General features: G+C 45.8%; 1 protein-coding gene across 1 annotated transcript in view; it reads left to right on the top strand.

The window, feature by feature from the left end:
- wls (Wnt ligand secretion mediator) overlaps positions 1-15673 on the top strand; it is an 84232-nt gene extending 68559 nt beyond the window's left edge. The window contains exons 10-12 of the mRNA XM_038794414.1: positions 992-1075; positions 10473-10629; positions 13599-15673. Coding sequence (XP_038650342.1) covers positions 992-1075; positions 10473-10629; positions 13599-13708 — 351 coding nt within the window. The 3' untranslated portion in view covers positions 13709-15673. The remainder of the gene's footprint in view (positions 1-991; positions 1076-10472; positions 10630-13598) is intronic.
- The last annotated feature ends 6828 nt before the right edge of the window (positions 15674-22501 follow it).

Consider the following 22501-nt stretch of genomic DNA (forward strand, 5'->3'; position numbering starts at 1 on the left):
ATCATACTAGTTGTGCACAAGGGCGTTCATTGTGTTTTACAATTCCCCACCCTCCCGATGGTGCTGCCCCCCCCCCCCCCCCCCCCCCCCCGCTGTCCTCCCTGATCCTCGATGTGCTTTGCCCTCCTAGTTCTACCGCTATGTCCAGGTGTGTCCCTGGGATGCACATCTGAGGTGGAGGCCAGTCCTCCTGGTCGCACTCACAGCTGCCACCACGTCATCTCAGACTGCACTGGCTGCCTGGCAGACCTTCCGGGACCCTATAGGAACAGGACATCTCTCCTGGCCTCCACAGCGTCTAGGAACCTCTCCAGATCTGCATCCATGAATCTTGGGGCCAGTCTCCTTGCGCCATTGTTGTGAGCTGGCTGGGGTTAGCTGAGCAAGTGCAGCTTGCTATCACACTTAGAAATTTTTCCGGAGAATCGCGCCCTTTGATAGGATGGTTTTAGTGCTGTGAGAGGGAAAAGTGGGAACATGATTGGAGAGTTCAAACAGGAAGTTGCAAAAGAAATGGGCATGGAATTGGGAAATAATATACAGACCGGTGGATTCCCTCCCCCCACCCCAACATTGTGCCCGGCCCACTTCCCGCTATTCCCAGAGAATAACGGGAGAGCCCCGAAACGGGGTTTGTGGCAGGCGCCAAACGGACCGCAATATTCGTGGCACCGGACGCAACCTGGTTCATGGGCGTAAGCCAGATATGCATATTCAAAGTCTGTAAACTCATTTAAATATGTATTTCTGGATTCCAGCCAGAGTGCCCGGGATTCTCCGCCCCCACACGGTACATCCGGAGGCTGGCAGGAGTCACTGCTGGTCTCCATTAAAGGTTGGAAGCAGGCTGAGGATGGGTTTTCTAGTGGGTAAGGGCTGGAACTGCAGCTTTGAAACTGATGAAGAAAAAACGCGTTACAATATCAGCGGGCATATTATCAGTTCATGATGACTGGAGATTTTGCTGATTGTAATCACTTTTTTTTTTCAGGGGCTGATCTTTCGGTTCAAGTTCCTGATGCTTGTCACGCTGACATGTGCTGCCATGACTATTGTATTCTTCATTATAAGTCAGGTAAACAATAACCCATTTAATGGGTCTTTCAGATACTGTGGAATTTTAACAATGTTCTAATGTTGAGCTGCGAGGGTATTTCGACCAACTGGAGGAAAGCAAGATGCAGACTGGGCTCTGATTATCTTAGCAGGGCCTGACATTCAATTTTAATCCGAGGCTTTCCCACCAGGCCATAGCTGCCTGAAGCCAGATCGATGGTCAGAAGGCCCCCAGGCAGGCAAGCTTAAAATATGGGTGGGATTTTCCGCACCCCTCACAATTTGCTTTGCGCCGAGGATTCCCCATTGGCTGACGGCAGGGTCTTCTAATCCCACTGATGTCAAAGGGGTTTCCAGTTGTTCGCACCCTCTACTGCTGGGGAACCTGTGGTGTTGGGGAGGGAAGGGGCTGCCGTTGGCACAACTGGATGATCCCTCTGGTGGGAGCGACAGGAAAATCCCTTTTTTTTTCAAAAAAGTGAGCTTCGACATGGAACAGCAGTGTTCCTCCTGATCCCATCAGTAAACTTTGGGCCTCCTTTTGCCATTTTCCCACTTCCCCCGATTTGTATCTGGGGGCCTTGAGTTTTTACCTTTTTGGGGCCTGTTCATCAATCAGCTTTTCCGAGTTTCAAGGTTAGTCCGTGTATGATGACCACAGTGTAGGCTAAATTGGATGAATTCTGTTTGGAAACTGGAAACAATACTGTAACTTGGTCTCTCAGGATTTTACCATGGATCAAGAATTGTAATTACAGCAAGAAATCTGATAATATTTGGGATTATTTCCAGTGGAGTATCAAAGTTTTAAGAGTACGTTAATAAGAGATTTTTTAAAATTTGAAGAGGGATTAAAACTTTTAAGCAGGGCAAAACTATTTCCTCTAGTCAGGGATTTGATGGTAAAAGCTCACCAATTAAATGTTGTCATGGAGAGTGAAGAATTATGGAGAAATATCTTTATCTGTGTTGTAACGTAGAATTTTTTTGCTGCTGAGACCAGCGCATCTGTTGAGAGATTAAGGGAAATATAAACATTCCAAGTGGAGGATATTGCAGGCAGGATAGTGTGATTAGTTTTTTACTGATGTGGATAAAAAGCTGGCATAAACAGGTTGGGTCTAATGACCTCCTGTGGTGTAAGCTCTCACGTTGTTATCAATTTTAGCCAAACTACCAGATGCTGTGCTCTGATAATTATATTCATTGACTCTTTTTTGGTGTTTTCTGTAGAAGTCACTCGTTACTATACAGCTTGAGATACTTTCTCACAAAAGATGTTTACAGCATCTGTCTATGACCGTATTGGTAGAAGTCACCACAGCACGGACCTTGTGGAGACAGAGCCCTGTCTTCACATTGAGGAAACCTTCCATTGTGTGGTGTGACACTACTGCTGCTGAATGAGTTTATATCTGACTTCTAACAGATTGAGCTGCTCAGGACTGGGCATTCATGAGGCATCTGTGGACATTAGCAGAATTTTACTCCACCGTAATCTGTAACCTCCTGGCCCAGCATGCCCCCCACTCTACCAACACCTCCAATGGGGTCTTCTCCCCCCCCCCCCCCTCCCCTACTTTGTTGCGCGTCCGGCCCCAGAACCCCCACTCCACGTTGCGTTGGGGCCGGAGCGTTCCGTGAGTCTACCGCGCATGCATTGGTTGGTGCTTCGCCACTGCGCATGCGTGGGTTGGCGCCGCCACCAGTCCGTGCCAGAATGTAAGGCTGGAGCGGCATGAACCACTCCAGTGCCGTGCTGGCCCCCTGTGGGGGCCAGAATCCCTACTGCCCGCATCCATTTTGTGCCGTCGTGAAACGCGACGGCATTCACGACGGCGCGGACACTTAGTCCTGCGATCGGTGAATCATGCCGTTAATTCTCCAGCTCTAAAAGAAATTAGGTACCGTCGACATAAAACCGTAACCAATTACTATTTTTTGTTTAGTAAATTGCAACCTGGCAAGTTGCAGCTTCTTATTGCCACAAGGAGACTGGTACAGACCAAGGATTGAATTTCAACCCTTAGTTTGTGTGGCTTGGTTCCACACTAAGCTTTGTGTTTACCAAGTGGCCCATTAAGGTGAACTGACAGTCACTGAATACTTAGCTGCACTTTGCATTCACTCATGTTTGACCCCAAGCTCCAAAATTGGCTTGTCTGCCTTGTTTAAATTGGTAATAAACAGTCAATTAGGCATATTACCAACCTAATTCACCATAATAATACACTTTCACACCATAAAACATTTGGCATGGGTAATTGGCAACACTTTTATTTTTTAAAAAATTCAATATAGGCCGCAAAAAGATTTTTGTGGCGTGTTTTTCAGGGAGTTTTCAATGACACTATTGGGGGCTGGATTCTTCCGCCCCGCCCACTGCAAGATCGGCACAGGCGAGGCGCGTACAATGAAAAAATCTATTGACAGTGAGCAGGATTTTCCGGTTGCCGGGCAGGCACAGCCGGAGAATCCCGCCCTTAATCAATTTTTTGACCATGGGGAGTTTCTCACCGGTTTAGCCCAGACTTGTAACTTTATTTAGAACTGGGGAGCTGAACTCCCAAGATGGTGCCGCCATTTTGAAAGGGTGCCCAATCTCTTCCACCACCCGTGGGCAATGTCAACTGCCCCCCCCCCCCCCCCCCCCCACCCCAAACGTATGGGCACTACCCCACATCCCCCAAGTGAGGACATCCTGCTATGGGGTCCCTGGACCCCCACCTGTCACAACCCCTCAACCTCCTGGAGGCCCCTACTCACCTGCCTTGCACAGCCCCACCCTTCAAATCTACCCTCCTTTCATGGTCATGGCCCCCCCTTGGATCCTGACCCTTGGCAGTGGTACCCTGGCATCCAGGCAGTGCTCCAGCCACCTGGGCAGTGCCAGTGATCCAGGGGGCCACCCTGCACTGACTCTGACCACCCAGGAGTCTCCGATGGCCGGAGCGTTCCGTGAGTCTACTGCGCATGCATCGGTTGGCGCTTCGCCACAGCGCATGCTTGGGTTGGCGCCGCCCCCAGTCCGTGCCAGGGTGTAAGGCTGGAGCGGCCTTGATCTTACAGTCAATTCACCACTTTGTGAAAGACATATTTCTATACAGAATACAGGTACTTCTGTTTTTTGTATTCTTATTTACTTATATACATACACCTCATATTGTTCAACTAAGGAGATGATTCTTTCCCAAGAATTGAACTTGTGGACCAACACTGATCGGCGTCTGGCTGCAGCCTCCCTGGGGAGACCAGAGAATCAAGAGAGACCGGTGTATCCTGAGCAAGTAGGTCTCGAGTAGGTTTAAGACCTACTCATCCGGGGCCACCATTTGGTCCTGTCCCTTTTGGGCAGAGGTCCGACTCTGACGCCTCGTGGGACTTGGGTGAATCTTGCGAGCGTGGAGGCTGCTGGGAGGTCCGCGAGAGGGCTCTCCCAGGATTGTCTGGCCGCGTTGTGCTCTCGCTCGAGCGCACGCGGTCAGAGAATCGCACCATACTCTTTTTGTGAGGGACAGGGGGTTTGGGGTTTTTGTTCGGAACTGCCCATTGCAAATTGAGAGTGACCCCCTCTAAGATAGAGCCCCCGCTGTCTTTCTAGCCAACCATAGCCTTGAACCCCCCCCCCACCCCTGGACTTGCCTGTCTCTGGTATCCATGGGCCGTCTTCATCCTCCTCTTGCTTTCCTGGCAGCTGCCACGAATGTGCTCTTGGCACTGCTGACCAATCAAAATGAGGCGAGGGTGGAAAACAAGTTGTCCCAAAAATAAGTTGTCTTGTCGAAAGGGAATCACACCTTTTGTGGTTTTTAAAAAAAAAAAAAGGAAATTCAGGGCAGCATGGTGGCGCAGTGGTTAGCTCTACTGCCTCACGGCGCCGAGGTCCAAGATTCGATCCCGACTCTGGGTGGGCTCTGGGTTCGTGTGGAGTTTGCACATTCTCCCCGTGTTTGCGTGGGTTTCGCCCCCACAACCCAAAGATGTGCAGGGTAGGTGGATTGGCCACGCTAAATTGCACTTTAATTGGAAAAAATGATTTGGGTACTCTAAATTTAAAAAAAAAGGAAATTCTGAAGATTGAAACTTTGAATACTCGTCGATAATCTCAAGTCTAGAAAGAAGAACTTCACTCATATCAATGTGTGATTGGAAAACTCGGAAATGACATTACTTCTCTCAGTGGGAAGGGCAACTGAAGGAACAAGCAAGCGGATACACCTTCTATTGGAAAAAAAAAGGTTGATAGTGATCCTTGTGTCTGTGGAGTTGATTTTGCCATTTGGAATAGGATTTTTTCCCCATGAATTTAGAATACCCTGCACATCTTTGGGTTGTGGGGGTGAGACCCACACAGACACTGGGAGAATGTGCAAACTCCGCACAGACCCGGGTCCTCAGCACTGCGAGGCAGCAGTGCTAACCACTGCGCCACTGTGCCGGATCTTGGAATAGGATCTTTGCACCGCTAGAACTCTCCAATTGTATAAATGAAAGGCTCCTGCCACTTCATCAACAGCTCAGCCCTGATCAATATGCCACAATCATCAGTGTTTATGCCCCGACCCTTGACTCCCCATCAATCATCTCGGGATCTTTAAAGCCAGAATAGGAAATGACTCCAATGTCTGGAGCGGAACAACAACAAAGTGGGGAAAAGCCAATGCAAATGGCATCCGCTGCTGGCAGGAACTCAGCATAGCCTGATTATAACAAACAACTGCCAGAAGGACAAACGCACAACCACATTGTGACATCCTAGATCAAAGCATTGACATGAATTTGAAGTAGACAATGAGGCCCATCATGCTTGCTCTGCAATTCCTTATGATCATTGCTAATCTTGGGCTTCTATTCCACTTTCCTCCTGGAAAATTTTATTGTTTGGGATGCCTCAGCCCTAAGACATTTTGGCTGAAGTGAAGAGAGGCTCCTAAATACAGTTCCTGAAAACCCATCCAAATCCATTCCAGAACAACGGGATGAAATCAAGTCATCTATACTAGATTCATGTGTGCAGACCATTGGGATGGAACATCATTATCAGGAATGTTTTGATGAAAACAATGCTGAAATATGTGACCCCCCGGAACAAAAATGAGCAGCCTTCATTGCCTGACAGAACAACGAAAGATTGCAAGTTAAGAAAACCGCATTCCAACAGCTCAAAGCTGATATACACAGACAATTCCAGAGGAAAAAGACATCTAGTAGGAAGAGAGCCTACAGTATCCCATAATATGCTGATCATGATGTACAAAGTTTTTGTGAAGCAACGGGTCAATGATAGACCAATGTCAAATGGACAACATCTCCTTCATTGGCAGGATGGTGTTTTGTTGCTTAAAGATGACGATGCCATACATCACCGCTGGATGATTTTTAGTGAATCCACAACTGCAATCTATATTCTCCAGGCTATCCTCCAGTGACCTGTGGTAGAATCCATGGGGGAGTTGCAACAATCAATCAAATGGATGGAAAACAACAATGCCTGCACCCCTGATGATATTCCACGGTCTTCAAAGCTGGTGGACGTTTTGCTCATGTGTAGCTATCCTGTGGGATTGAGAGGAAAAGGGAATCTCCTTTTCCCTCAGCTTCAGGAATAAAAACATAATCACTTATTGTCACAAGTAGGCTTCAATGAAGTTACTGTGAAAAGCCCCTAGTCGCCACATTCCGGCCCCGTTTGGGGAGCTGCTGGCATTGTTCTGCATTACAAGCCAGCTGTTCAGCCCACTGTGATAAACCAGCCCCGTACTGTGAAAAGCCCCTAGACGCAAGTCCGGGGAGGCCCGAACGGGAATTTAACCTGCGCTGCTGGCCTTGTTCTGCATTACAAGCCAGCGGTTTAGCCCACTGCGCTAAACCAGCCCCTCTGCCTGAACCAGCCATGACAAAGATATTCACTCTCATACATGGCAGTGAAAATTGACACAAATTTTCCGGAATCACCTATATCCTGTGGCTGAGGAAATTCTCCCAGAGGTAGTGTGGTTGGAGAACTCCTGACATGGTCTTTGTCACCAGACTAATTCCAGAAAAATGTCAAGCACCATTTGTGCTCCGTTTTAGACAGCTCAGAAAAACTCCAGCTCCGTTGGTTCTGCATTGAAGTTAATGGTCGGTTTAGCTCAGTTGACTGGACAGCTGGTTTGTGATGCAGAACGAGGCCAACATCGCGGGTTTAGTTTCCCGTACTGGTTGAGGTTTTCATGAAGGCACCGCCTTCTCAACCTTGTCCCTCACCTGAGGTGCGGTGATCCTTTGGTTAAATCACCATCAGTCATGTCTTCCCCCTCCAGTGGAAAGCAGTCTATGGTCATCTTGGACTATGGCGACTTTAAATCTAAGTCGGCTAGCTAGATAAAGCTAAGTAGGAGCTGTGGGGAGGATACAAAGAGACTGTGGAAGGACATATGCTGGTTAGGTGACTGGCAACAATATTTGGTGACACATGAAATTATTCACTTTAAAGAATGAATAGAAAGCAAAATATTTTAACCAGGTGAGAGGTTAGCAAATGTTGGTACTTAGCAGGAATTGGGAGTTGGGGGCCCTTGTGTAGAATCACAAATTTAGCATGCAGGCACACCAGGAAATTGAGACGGTAACTGGTATATTAGACCTTTTATTGTAAAGGTGTTTTGAGTATAAGAAGTATTGGTGGGACCAGCACCTGGAGTATTATGTACTATTTGGTCGTCTCAGAATATACTCGTCTTACATGAGGTGAACAAAGGTTCATTAGTTCGATTCCTGGAATGAGATGGCTGTCCAAAGAGGGGAGCTTGAGAAAGAGGACAGTAGGATTTTAGGAGAATGAGAAGTGATATCAATGAAACATTTAGGATACTTGACTGGCTAGATGCTGAGAGACTGTCTGGCTGTAGAGTCTGAAATTGGGGGTCATTAAGAACAAAGAAAATTACAGCACAGGAACAGCCCCTTCGGCCCTCCCAGCCTGCGCCGATCCAGATCCTTTATCTAAACCTGTCCCCTATTTTCCAAGGATCTACTTCCCTCTGTTCCCCGTCCATTCATATATCTGTCTAGATGCATCTTAAATGATGCTATCGTGCCCGCCTCTACCACCTCCGCTGGCAAAGCCCCTTCAGTATGTCCTGCAGCTGATCTGAGACATCCCTGACCCATGCACCCGGGAGGCAACATACCATTGAGGAGTCTCATTCTCGACCACAGAAACGCCTGTCTACTTCCCTTACGATTGAATCCCCTATGACTATAGCCCTGCCAGTCTTTTTCCCCGCCCTTCTGTGCAGCAGAGCCAGCCACGGTGCCATGAACTTGGCTACTACTGCCTTCCCCTGGTGAGTCATCTCCCCCAACAGTATCCAAAACGGTATACCTGTTTTGGAGGGAGATGACCGCAGGGCACACCTGCGCTGCCTTCCTGCTCTTACTCTGCCTTTTGGTCACCCATTCCCTGTCTCCCTCACCAATCCTAATCTGTGGTGTGACCAACTCACTGAACGTGCTATCCACGACTTCCTCAGCATTGCGGATGCTCCAAAGTGAGTCCGTCCACAGCTCCAGAGCCGTCATGCAGTCTAACAGGAGCTGCAGCTGGACACACTTCCCGCACATGAAGGAGTCAGTGGCATCGAGGAGCATAACACGGGTCTGGGATCTCCTGCCATTTTTACACTTTACCTTAACTGATTACAAACGTAATATCAAATAATGAATAAGTGAATGGAATAAAGATTTTACTTACCAATCACAATACTTACCAACACACGAGGAGTTACATTTCTCCCAGCTACTGCTAATTGGAGAACTTTCCTTACCAGCCAATCAGGTCACTGCTTTGCTGTGATGTCACTCTTCAAATTTATCCCCAAAGACCCTGTGGCCGCTGTTTAATCCGTGAAGCAGCTAGTTTTAATACTCATCGCTCAACTCTGTAGCTCGGTCCACTCCAACAGCTGAATTCCCGCCGAAAAGACTCGAATCTGCGAAACAGCTAGTTTCAATACTCACCGCTCGACTCTTGTAGCTCCGCCCACTCCAACAGCTGAATTCCCGCCGAAAAGACTCGAATCTGCGAAACAGCTAGTTTCAATACTCACCGCTCGACTCTTGTAGCTCCGCCCACTCCAACAGCTGAATTCCCGCCGAAAAGACTCGAATCTGCGAAGCAGCTAGTTTCAATACTCACCGCTCGACTCTTGTAGCTCCGCCCACTCCAACAGCTGAATTCCCGCCGAAAAGACTCGAATCTGCGAAGCAGCTAGTTTCAATACTCACCGCTCGACTCTGTAGCTCCGCCCACTCCAACAGCTGAATTCCCGCCGAAAAGACTCAAATCCGCGAAGCAGCTAGTTTAAATACTCACCGCTCGACATTGTCTCAGGATAAGGTGTCGACCATTTTAGGACTGCGGAGAAGAAGCCTCTTCACTCAATAGATAGTGAATGTTTAGAATTCTCTACCCCAGAAGATTGTGGATGCTCAGTTAATGAGAGATTTCTGGACATTAACAATATCAAGAACTGGGAATTCCTTGATACAATATCAGGGGTGGGAAGCTAATGTTCAAGGTAAGGCATGATTTTTATCAAAAAGCGGACAAAGTGCAATGGACCTATTCCTGGTGCTATTTCCTCTGTATTACATACTTATTTAAGTACTGTCATCAAGTTAGAATTGCTTTAGACAACTGCACGGTCATGTAAAGTGCATAATGCTAATGTTCCTTTTAGCTCCTGAATTATTCTATACGTCAGGGGAAAGTTTTTAAATTGGGTGGGTGAAAACAACTAGCTGCATGCATCTCCGTCATTCCGTGAGTTTCTCTCCTGCCTTGGTTGCTGTCTAAGGGCCACGTGACAAAGAAGTTGATACACAAAGTCATGTAGATTTGAGAAGCCGTTAGATATCTCCAGGTAGGAGTTAAATTATTCTTTGTAATGATTAACTTCAACCCTGGAGACATCTAACTGATTTTCAAATCTACGTGACTTTGTGTTGCACAAGTCTGTATTTCTGCTTCTGTTACCAGTGCATGAACAACAGCAAAAGCATCAAACTGCATGGAAATTAATACTGGAAAGGAGGAGACTTCAGCCCAACTTAGTCCTGATGCTTTCATCCTCCTTTTAGCTTATCTAACTTCTCCAATATGTTCCCGTGATTTACAGCAATACTATTCTAGTACAAATCTGTACCGTCAGGGGAAATGGGGAACTACTGTGTGATTTTATTAGTTTTTACAAATCTGAAATAAAATCAAAAATGCTGGAAATACACTGGTACAACAACATCTGGGCAGAAAGAAAGAGGTTTCAGATGCACTTGACCGTTTGATTCTGGTTTTAACATTTCTAGCATTTATGCCTTTTTTTCTTCAAGCTCTTGCAAATATCATATCAAATTCCAATGTTTCCGCTCAGGTAAATGAGGGACCCTGGAAGTGGGGAGAATACATTGTGCAGGTGAACAGTGCATTCTTCACTGGCATCTACGGCATGTGGAACCTTTACGTCTTCGCTATCATGTTTCTGTATGCTCCATCCCACAAATGTTACAGTGAAGCTGATCAGTCAAACGGTGGGTAATCCCATTCTACTAAATCAATAGCCGAATGTCTGAGAGCCTTGTTTCTCTCCAGCATCATTGCTGAAAGGGAATCTTTAGTTTATCCTTTTGTTTTTGCAACCGTATGCTTCCCAAATGGCAAGCTTGTATGTTTATTGTGATCTCGTACAGGCCAGACAGGAAAATGTCACCTTTCTGGCTCAGTTAAAGCAAAGATTTTATGGATTGCCTTGCATCACAGCACTTTTGTTTTAATTCAACGGATGAAAGGAAATATTAGACTTGTAAGGAACACTGGCCAGTTAACACCCGGTCCTCAGTTAACACCCGTCCTCAACTAGGAACACTTGCCAGTTAACACCTGTCCTCAGCTAGGAACACTGGCCAGTTAACACCTGTCCTCAGCGAGGAACACTGGCCAGTTAATACCTGTCCTCAACTAGGAACACTGGCCAGTTAACACCCGTCCTCAACTAGGAACACTGGCCAGTTAACACCTGCCCTCAGCGAGGAACACTGGCCAGTTAACACCTGTCCTCAGCGAGGAACACTGGCCAGTTAACACCTGTCCTCAGCGAGGAACACTGGCCAGTTAACACCTGTCCTCAGCGAGGAACACTGGCCAGTTAACACCCGTCCTCAACTAGGAACACTGGCCAGTTAACACCCGTCCTCAACTAGGAACACTGGCCAGTTAACACCTGCCCTCAGCGAGGAACACTGGCCAGTTAACACCTGTCCTCAGCGAGGAACACTGGCCAGTTAATACCTGTCCTCAACTAGGAACACTGGCCAGTTAACACCCGTCCTCAACTAGGAACACTGGCCAGTTAACACCTGTCCTCAGCTAGGAACACTGGCCAGTTAACACCCGTCCTCAACTAGGAACACTGGCCAGTTAACACCTGTCCTCAGCTAGGAACACTGGCCAGTTAACATCCGTCCTCAGCTAGGAACACTGGCTAGTTAACACCCGTCCTCAACTAGGAACACTGACCAGTTAACACCCGTCCTCGACTAGGAACACTGGCCAGTTAACACCTGTCCTCAGCTAGGAACACTGGCTAGTTAACACCTGTCCTCAACTAGGAACACTGGCCAGTTAACACCCGTCCTCAACTAGGAACACTGGCCAGTTAACACCTGTCCTCAGCTAGGAACACTGGCCAGTTAACATCCGTCCTCAGCTAGGAACACTGGCCAGTTAACACCTGTCCTCAGCTAGGAACACTGGCTAGTTAACACCTGTCCTCAACTAGGAACACTGGCCAGTTAACACCTGTCCTCAGCTAGGAACACTAGCTAGTTAACACCCGTCCTCAGCGAAGAACACTGGCCAGTTAACACCTGTCCTCATTTTAAATGTACCTTGCGTATTTGCCTTAGGCAGCTCCAGTTGGAAGGTTATTGAATGTGTCGTTCTTTTTGAATAAAGGAGATACTTCCTAATATATTAGTCAGGCATCTAGCATATGACTGTCAAATGTGAAAATATAAATTTGTCGCAGATGCAAACTACCATATTTGAAACTTGCTCAAATGTCTTCATAAAATAGATTAAAGACCCAACTGGTTCCATTTTTAAGGAAGTAATCAGACCCACACTAAATTTGCTGAGTCTGGCTCTGAAGTGGTCTAATATGCCACTAATTGTATCCAATTGCTATATACTACAGCAGTCAAAGAGGAATGCATGCCACCAGCTTCTTGACGAAGCTATCAGAAAACTAGGGATGAACAATAAAAAGCTGGCCTTTCCAGAAATGCCCATATCCCAAGGATAATTTTGTGACTTTCTGCTTTTTTAAAAAAGTAAGCACCGGGAATCTAACAATGACCAAGTACCAAAGAGGTACAGAAACTAGCATTCAAGAATCAACGATAAACTTCAGCCATCATCTTTTAACCCCCAGCACCCCATGCATAACCCAAGATTTTAAAATGAGGATCACGTCATGAGGATTTACTGCAGCCCTGCCCCTCGTCCAGATTCTTGGGGATTCTCAACATCATCACTATCAGCGATCAAATATATTGAATGAAGGTGCTCACAAGTGCATTTTTGGAATGTTGTTAAGGGCACATCCTTTCCCTACGAGTCAAATGAACACCACAATTCTACAGTATGAGATACCTAAAGTTCACCTCAACCTGGCAGCAGTGAAAATTTATACACAGATCACACTGTCTCACGGGAAAAGTGAAAATAAAGGCGGTAAACAGAGGGCGTGATCCACTGGCGGCATTGTGCTCTCGCTTGAGCGGGGTGCAACTGGTGAATGCCGGAGAAGCCTCTCGTGGGCTTCCCGGCAGCCTTCACGCCTCGCTGGATCCACCCAAGTCCTGCAAGGCATCCAAGTCAGAAACCCATCCAAAAGGGGTGTGGCCAAATGGTGCGTGTGAAGCCAGTTTAAAACCAACCTCCGTGAACTTACCCAGGATCCATCGGTTTCACGGGATCCACCAGCCTCCCCTGTGAGGCCGCAGCCGGCCACACAAATGTGGACCAGGTGGAACGGCATCCAGGGGGTCACCTGGGCCATTGGAGACCACTGGATGGTCAGGGTCAATGCAGGGTGGCTACCTGACCTCTCACTGGGACATGGGCACCTTGGCACTGCCAACGTGCCTGGGTGGCACAGCCAAGCTGGCAGGAGCACTGCCAGGGTGGCAGTCAAGAGTTCCCAGGTGCCAAGATGGCATTGCCAAGGGTCCAGACCTGAGGTTGAGGGGAGGTGGCATGCCCATGAAAGAAGGGGGGTGATGGGTGGTGGTCTTGGAAGATATAGGGCCTCTCAGTGAAAAACTCCCCTAAAAAAGTGACTAAGTGTCATTAAATAGTGGTGGGGAACTCGCCAGCAGAGCCGGCAGGAGCTCCCTGAAAACCCGCCACAAATGAACTTAGTAGTTTTTTGAGAGAATCGTGCCCAGAAATCTTTCTGTGGTGGCCTAATAATGTTCTGGTTTCATTCATTGCCTAGGTGATCTTGGAATAAGCGGCGGTGAGGAACTGCAGTTGACCACCACGATCACCCATGCTGACGGACCAACTGAAATTTACAGATTGGCTGGCAAGGAAGCACAAGAGTAACATTGGAAAGGAATTGGGAGAAACCATACCAGCAGCACAAGTCAAATGAGAATTTCCCTGTGTAATTGGGAAAACTATAAACCTGCTCAATTGTATATGGACTGACATTTGATGGGGACTTGTGCCTGTTGGAATTTCTGTTGCTGGTGAGATGGGACTCCTGCTTCCAATAATTTTACCACAACTTGTAATGCCTGTGGAAGATTCCAGAACTGCCTTTTGTGAAATGGGATTATTTCCATTTTCGAAAGAATTCAAGTGCACATTTATTTGTCAAAACAAATTACCATCACCGTAGTTTATATCTCACTGAACATTACTTTCTGTAAGTATATGAAGTATTGTAGCGTTGCAACTTTTTGTAGACAGCCACCTCCAGTGCTCAAGGGATTGGTCCTAAGTGAATGCGCAAGAGGGAAAGGAAAGAACTTGCATTTAACAGCACCTTGTGAAGTCCGCTGCCCCAAAGTGCTTTATATCCAGTAAATTACATGGAAGTAATGGATTTAGACTCCAATCTTGTAAAGAAAGGCATTAGTGCAGATGGAATTCCCGATGGACATAAGCATTACTGTCAATACACTTTGAAAAAAAATCTGCATTCACATTTGTTTTGAGTGGTTCTAAATATACTCTTTTTTGAAAGAGGAAGCAAAACCTAAAGGAGATTGAATGTGTTGCTTAATTTTTTTTAGATTCTTGCCAACAATATATGCAGATGATGTGTCATGCTGTATACAGACAGACTGTTGACTTTTATGTAAACGTAAACCAGTAGTGCTCATATTGCAGCCTGAACCTCTGTGTGGTACTCTTCACCTATTGGCCAACTGGTGCTGGTGTTGTGTCTGACTTCCATTCACAGCTACGAGATGTAATCAGAGTGTTGATGTTCTGTGCAATGATCTAGGTGTCTGGTGAGGGGAATTAAAGGAATGCAAGTAAAAAGGCTCTGTTAAACCATTTAATGATCAGTCCAGAAATTACTTTCCTGTTTAATTTTGGGAATACCGGGCCTTCATTCCAGTCAAGAGCACAGGCTGTGTAAGGATTTGGAGGTGCAGCTTGAGTGACCCTTCAGCAAGGCACTTGCTGGGGATATGATCCTTTTTTATCAAAAAGTGTGCCTTGTTCTTCTCTCCTGAAGATGCTGAAGTCCATTACCTCTGGGGTTCAGCAATCTCCAGAATTTCACTTGCGTAACTATTCTGGATCTGAGTGTTGGTTGACAATTTAGCATAGAACAAAGACGTAACAACTGGACCTGATCATATCGATAAACATCTGCCTTCCAGCAAAAGTCACTGGATACTGATCAGGGACACATCGGTGATCATGGCTGATTTTTTTTCTTTTAAGTTTTCCTCCTTCTTGGACAGACCATCCTTCGTGTGTGACATGAAAGCTGCTGCTACAGCTGAGATACATTTGTGGGGAAATAAAACCAAGATCAAACTGGTCTGTATGGCTCAGAACCACACCATATAGTTAATCATCTAAGGGATCAGGAGAATTGTGCCTAGTGCTTTTAAGGTGTCTCTCATTTAGTTGATCAAAAAAAAAAATCTAGCATCAATGAATAGATGTGAAGTAGGACTTGACATCAGCAAATATGAGTGAAGGCATTAGTCAAATACTCAAAACATAAATCTGTTACTTAATGTAAGCATCAGACATCTATATCTTGCCATAGGGATGTATTGCACAACCCACTTTCTCGTGATAAAAGTTGAAAAAAATTATTACAATGGCCACTTTTTATTTAAAACAAAAGGGATATGGCTTGTCCTTTCTTTGACTCGAACGCTTGAGGTAAGAAATATACTCCTTTTGGAGGTGTAGATATTTAATGATATAACAATGTAGAATTAATATTTCAGGTGTCAAAGGTGGTTAGGTTTTTTTTTAAACTTGGAAGTAGGTTTGCTTGTATGCTAATTTTAAATAAAGTTTGTATTACTGTGATTTGTGTACAGCCTCCGTGATTGATCAGACTGTGTTTTAAACGACTAGGATATTGGTCTCTACTCTTCCACTTGCCACAATCGGAACACCGTCACTCCTGAAAGTATTGTGATAGATATTCAACTTGGAATCTAGAAGAATGTTTCCCCTTGTGGGAGAGACTAGGGGATCCAGCTACCTGGTGAGCCTCTTGGAAGGGAGGATCTAACCCGATCTCGTAAGACGTTGCGATGTAAAACCTGCCTATTGTGGGGGGGGAGGGGGAGTGGGGAGGGGGGGGGGGGGGGGGGGGGGGGGGGGGGGGGAGGGGGGGTATGGGACCTCTGTGATTGGGACACCATTTAAAAATGGCATCCCGATCTCTTGCTACACTAAGTCGTTCCGGCAAGCGGAGCTCCTCGATGTAGAAAACGGGGCCATGTATGGCCTCGGCCGCGCATTCCCTGCTGAAGCCCCTTAATTAGAGTGGCATTGTACAGCCATGTGTTTCTCAGTGCTGCGAGCACCAGGAAACGCAGTTAAAATGCGCTCGCAATGGGACTTGGGGCGCGATTCAACTAAATGGGAACTAAGAGTCGTTAGAGATGAGAAACTCCCAGCAAAACCCGCCATAAATGACACGTAGAAACCTTTCCGTTAAACGCGCCCTACAGCGAAAGGGCACAGTTTACAAATGTGTGGTCCGGGATCCTCCGAGCCCACGCTGGGTCGGAGAATCGCTGGTGACGCCAGAAATTCCCGCCATGGGCCGCTCCGATGCTGGGACATGATTCTCCGGTGACCGCAGAATCGGTGTCAGTCACGGGCGGTGCCGGTTGGCCCCCCGCGGCGATTCACCGCGATCGACCAGCCGAGTTCCGCTGGTGTGGTTCCACCCGGCGGGAGTTCGGGCCCGCGACCACGCTGGCCGTCCTGGTGATGAGGCAGGGGGATCTGACTCTTGGAGGGGGGGGGGGCCTCCCGACAGCCAGGCCTGTGATCGTGGGCTACTGATCGGCAGGTGCGCACGATCTAGGGGGGCCTACCTTCTTCCGCGCTGGGCTGCTGTGTTGCTATGCCATGTTGCGCAGCGCCGGCGCGGAAACGGCCACCATGCGTATGCACCGATGCAGAAATGGCCACCACGCACATGCACCGGCGCAGATACAGCCACCATGCACCGGCGCAGATACAGCCACCGTGCACGTGCACGGACCCGCGCCGGCAGTGCAGGGCCGCACATCGGCACCGGAGATGCGTTCAGCACTTCGGCGCCACGCTGGCCCCCTGTGGGCCACTGAATCGCTGGGCCGAAAGGTCCATTGACGCCAACGTGAAACACTCTGGTGTTTACGCCGGCGTCAACACTTCGTCGGGATTTTGGAGAATCCCGGCTGTGGTTTCCCATATTTAAGTCTGAGATGAGATGACTCTGGAGCCTGAATATTTTTAAGGCTCAATTAGATAGATTATTTATTGACAAGGGTATCTCACCAACTCTTGCAGGCACACATTTCAGGAATGCTGACCAGCAAGTGATTCTCTAGTGCTTCATTTTTCATATTTAGTCCTACCTAGGCTTTTAAAGATTCAATTTTAAATGAATGCATGGGATTCAGGTGGGCGGGGGAAAGTTGAGAACCAAACCACCCCCCCCCCCCCCCCCCCCCCCCCCCTTAAAATTAAAGAAATGTGTGTTTGGAGCTCTTGTCCTGGATTCTGTTCTCATTGCTTGAACCAGATAGGAAAGCTACAAGGCTTTCTCTACTCCGACCAGTTGGTGCCTGATGACATAATTGCATCCCGATTTGCATATTTAAAGATGGACCCTGACATCTTTACATAACTATCCTTTTCAAATGAGCAGCTTGCAACATGACTTTTTAAACGACAATCCACTGGTTTCTGCTGGTTGAGTAAATTTACAAATCATGCCTTGGGCATTGACAGATTATTGTCGTATGTGTCATCACTAGCCAGTCATCCGTGAGCATTTACCAACAGGAGTCACTGGAAATTGATTGGGGAACACTAAGTGGTGATTATTCCATTTCCTCCCCAGACGTCCCACCCCACCTCTCGCCCAAGCGAGCTGGATGCTGAATCCAAGTACGCTCATCTTTTCAGACCTCGCACCTCCCTATCTTTGTAATCTCTTCTAACCCCTTCACCTTCAGATAGCTGTCGTTCTACCTCAGAAAGCCAGGTGGGAAAGGATAGAAATGGAACTGAACCATTGCGCACTTTTTTTCCTCCATTAAGGGGCAATTAAGCATAGCCAATCCACCTAGCCTGCATATCTTTGGTTTGTGGGGTGAGACCCATGCACACACTGGGAGATTGGTCAAACTCCAATGGACAGTGTTTTGCACACTTGCTAAGCTTTTTTTTTATTGAGATGCATATTGCAAATGTGTGCCACCATACCCAACAACCACAGTTTCAGACTATGCACAGCATGTATAAATATATATTTATATAAAAGCAAAAATGAATTGCTCGTTAATGTAAATTACATAAATATAATTAAACTCTTAGTTAATATGCAATTAACATATGTCCTTCTCATTCTGACCACATGCATCTCTTTTAATTGCTCCATTATTGATGGCAATGTCTTTAACTGCCAAGGCCCGAAATTTTGTAAATTCCTTCCTCAATCTCTCCACCCCTATTTCCTTTTTTAAGGTGCTCCTTAAAATCTTCCTCTTTGATCAAGCTTTGGCCACTTGCCTTCATATCTTCACTGGTTTGGTGTCAAATTTTGCTCAGTGCTTTTGTGAAGTGCCTTAGGATATTTTATTAAAGGTGCAATATAAATACAAGTTGTTGCCCAAAGGCAGGGCAGCTAGCACTGGGTGCCGGCAGAAGCTTTCATGTTGTTGCCTTGCCTCTGCTGTTACTGGTGTAGTTACAGTGGTGAATACATTTCTTTGCAATTCTGAAGACTTTGGTGCACCTCATTCATTGATTGGGACGTTTATTCTGTGTCTCTGTAAAGTAAATGCAATGTTAAAGGAGCATTAGCAGCAGCACTGATTATTAAACTCTAGGATGATTGAGTGGTGACTCCCAGGCTTGATTCGCCTAATCTCGGCCATTTTGCTGTGAAGCGTCCATTACTCCCACCATGCTAAAGGAGGAAAAATACTGACTGTTGCTCTGGAAGTGCCATCACAATAGCTCCAAGCAGGCAGATAAAGACATTTTTGGTAGAGGTCTGGGATTTGCTGGTTTGACTACTTGCTTATGATGTGTTTCTGCTTTAAGATGATGTTTTATTGACTGGGTTATCAGTCAGCAACTGCTGAGCAGGGTGTAGATTTTTGAACTTTACTATTTCAACTTGTTAGGGCGACATGGTGCTGAGGGCCTGGGTTCGATCCTGACCTGGGTCATTGTCCGTGTGGAGTTTGTACATTCTCCACGTGTTTATGTAGGTCTCACCCCCCACAACCCAAAGATGTGCAGGGTTGGTGAATTGGCCACATTAAATTGCCCCTTAATTGGGAAAAAAAGAATTGGGTACTCTAAATTTACATAAAATAAAAAATCTATTTCAACTTGTTATTGCTTAAATTCTCAGTGGGACAGGGGTTTGAGTGGGAGGATATAATTTCCTTCCCTGTGGATGAGTGGGCAGCACTTATGGTGTGTCACGAGTGGGGCACTGCTGGTATAAGATATAACCTTGGATAGACAATAAAGTAGACTCATTGAAACTCAACTGAGACATATTAGCACTTTCATTATCTGAGGCACTTCTTCAAGGAACAAATAGTGCTGGAACAGCTCAGACTGCTTTTACACAATATTTTTTATTCCCACTAATTTAATCCTGTGCCTGCTGTTTCCTGGCATAATCCCAGCTTCACTCCAGTGACAAAGGGTCACAAACTTGGAAAACATCTGGCATGCAATTGGGCTAAACTTCCACTGAAAGATTTGTCTTGACAATGTCTAGCATTACCCCACTATGTCTTCCACTCCTTAGCCAAATTTGTTTCTAGTTCAGGATTACATGGGAGGACTTGAACAACAAAACTCTTTTCCTAAGTTAAATTGCTACTTTATATCCATCCTTACTCTTTCTCCCTCAAGTAAGAGGAGTTCATGGATGTATTTACCTAATAAGTAAGCAGGAATTCAGTTCGTAGGTTGATTTCTAGCAGGATACTTGAGTCCAAAGTGGTGTTCTCAACAGCATTTGGTAATGGTCAACCACACCGTCCTTCTTCATCACCTCATTGTTCTCGTATTCTATGGGACTGTCTGTGTGCCACCTGTCATAATATACATCCATGTATATGATGGAGTGCAGACAGGCAGTGATTGACACACAGGATGACCAGTGAGCACACAGAACACAGCAGCCAATCAGCAGACAGGACACGACTACTATAAAGCCAGAGGTCACCAGTTTTCCCGCTCTCTTGGGATCCAGCCTCTGAGACAGTCCGAGCTCGTGAGCAGCAGCCAGTGCAAACTTCATGTGGTAGTCAGTCTGGTCAGGCTAGCCTCAGGTCTCCAGTCAAGTCAGCATAGTGTCAACCCACAGTTAAGCATGTAATATAATTAGATGTTAAATAAAATCGTGTTGCATCTCATCAAGTGTTGGAAGCCTGTCTCTCTCTCTACTGCATCAAACGCAGTCCACATAGACCCAGCTTACCCAAAACATCACCACCTTTGCTTCTATCTATCCTAATGCATCTCCAACAACAGCTTCTATAATTTTTTGTACACAGTCATATCCAAGGATTCAGTCATGACCCCCTTCTCCTCATCAAACATGCTCAACTTAATGATATCACCTTCAAGGAAGGGATCAGATTCAACCTGTGCTGATCACACCTAGCTCCACTCCTCTGTGAATCCTAACTCCACAACTGCCACAACTATTATACTACCTGATCAACATTAAGTCTTAGATTCATCAAAATTTCTACCAAATGAAAATCAGGAAGATTGTTGCTTTCAACCTTTGCTCCCTCATCACAGATTCTACCTCTTACCTGACTATATATTTAGGCTGAACTAGACCATGTGAATCCTTGCTTTCCTGTTGGAACTAGAGCTCAACTTCAATCCTATCATTTATCCAACAATTCCACCCTCCTGCTTTACCTTTTTAAATGTTTACCTCAGTCCCACCTGAGATGATCTTATCTACATTTGTGGTGTCACCATGGGATCCAATTTTTCCAATTCTGAGCAACTGACATTTGTTACCCTGAGGAAAAGTGGCATTTTTACTATTGAAAACAGAAGTGAAGCTTGATAGAATGAAGGACTTAGAAGACAAGACAACTAATGAAATCCGTGTTAACTTGATTGTAATTGTTGGCAAAATAAATGGCCAATTTTGAATATGCTTAGACCTCATGGAAATATACAGGGGCAATTATTTATTTTAAAGGTTGAAAGTTATGAGTTATTAACTTGGGTATGAATATTTTGAAAAATTTACTTAACATGGTAAATTTTGTGGGTGGCACATGGCGCAGTGGTTAGCACTGGGACTATGGCACTGAGGACCCAGGTTTGAATCCCGTTCCTAGTCACTGTCCGTGTTGCATTTGCACATTTTCCCCGTGTCTGCGTGAGTTTCACCCCCACAACGCAAAGGTGTGCAGGTTAGGTGGATTGGCCACGCTAAATTGCCCCTTAATTGGAAAATAAAATTGGGTACTCTAAATTTTTTTTTTTTAAACATGTAAATTTTGTTTCAATATTATTGCATTTAAGCCATTAGTTGGTTTTAAACAGGAATGAGATAGTTTACTAACCGGAACTACTAAGCTGGTGTACATTTTGTTTTGTAAAATCAACAATTAGTCCCATGTTATCAATCACAGAGTGGGTCTTGTGGCGCGGTGGGTAGTGCCCTGTCTATGAGCTAGAAGCTCCAGTTTTGATTCCCGCTCCAGGTTTGATTCCTGCTCCAGGTTTGATTCCCACTCCAGGACTTGATGGCCAAGAACGGTGCATTCATAATGGAGCCAAAACAGGTTGAAAGTCAACCTACAAAACTCTTCCAACACATTAATGGCAGACAGTAAGAGTGCCCCTTAAGTTAGAAGCCTCTGGCAACCTGCTCCAGGAATAGTTAACCATGGAAAAAGATGAAAGCCTGCCTTTGTGCTGGAGGAGAATTGGGAATCAATCACACAAAGAAACTGCCTCTAAATTAAAGCAATATCAAAGAATTCATAGAGCGATTGTCAAAACTAAATTAATAAGGCAATTAACTTACCAATTGCTCTGCATATTAAGTTTCTCTCAACTATAAGAAATCTTTGTTTTCCCTTTATCATTCAATGTCTGGAGTACTGGGGATATTAATAATATAAGGTTAATGTAGGATCAGTCTGCTTTTTTGCATGAGTGATATAGAACCTGTCAGAAATCCAGCAGTCAGCACTGAGCTATGTGTCAAACTTGTGCAATCTGGGACTTTGTTTTTGGCAAAGTAAATAGCCTATTATATTTGACAACCTTTTTGGAGGCTGAAAAATATTCCACTGAACCCAAATTTATTTACAATTTTTTTTCCCAAATACTCCCACTGCTCCATCTGTTTTGTTCACGCTGAAAAGACAGTATTGAATCAGTATTTAACCTGATTTCTAAACCTAACACTTTCAAGTTTGCAAGCGGATACATTGTTCCAACTCCCATTTTCCCCTTGGTGACTCCGACATTGGTACAATTCCACTGGCACCAACATTCCCTCCAGTACCTCACTCAGTGGTCATTTTGCACATATACCAGTAATAGAGTCTCAGCAAGGTATTCATTATAGATAATAGAATTTACAGTGCAGAAGGAAGCCATTCTGCCCATTCT

Source organism: Scyliorhinus canicula, chromosome 4, assembly GCF_902713615.1.
Source record: "Scyliorhinus canicula chromosome 4, sScyCan1.1, whole genome shotgun sequence".
In the NCBI taxonomy this organism is placed as follows: Eukaryota; Metazoa; Chordata; class Chondrichthyes; order Carcharhiniformes; family Scyliorhinidae; genus Scyliorhinus; species Scyliorhinus canicula.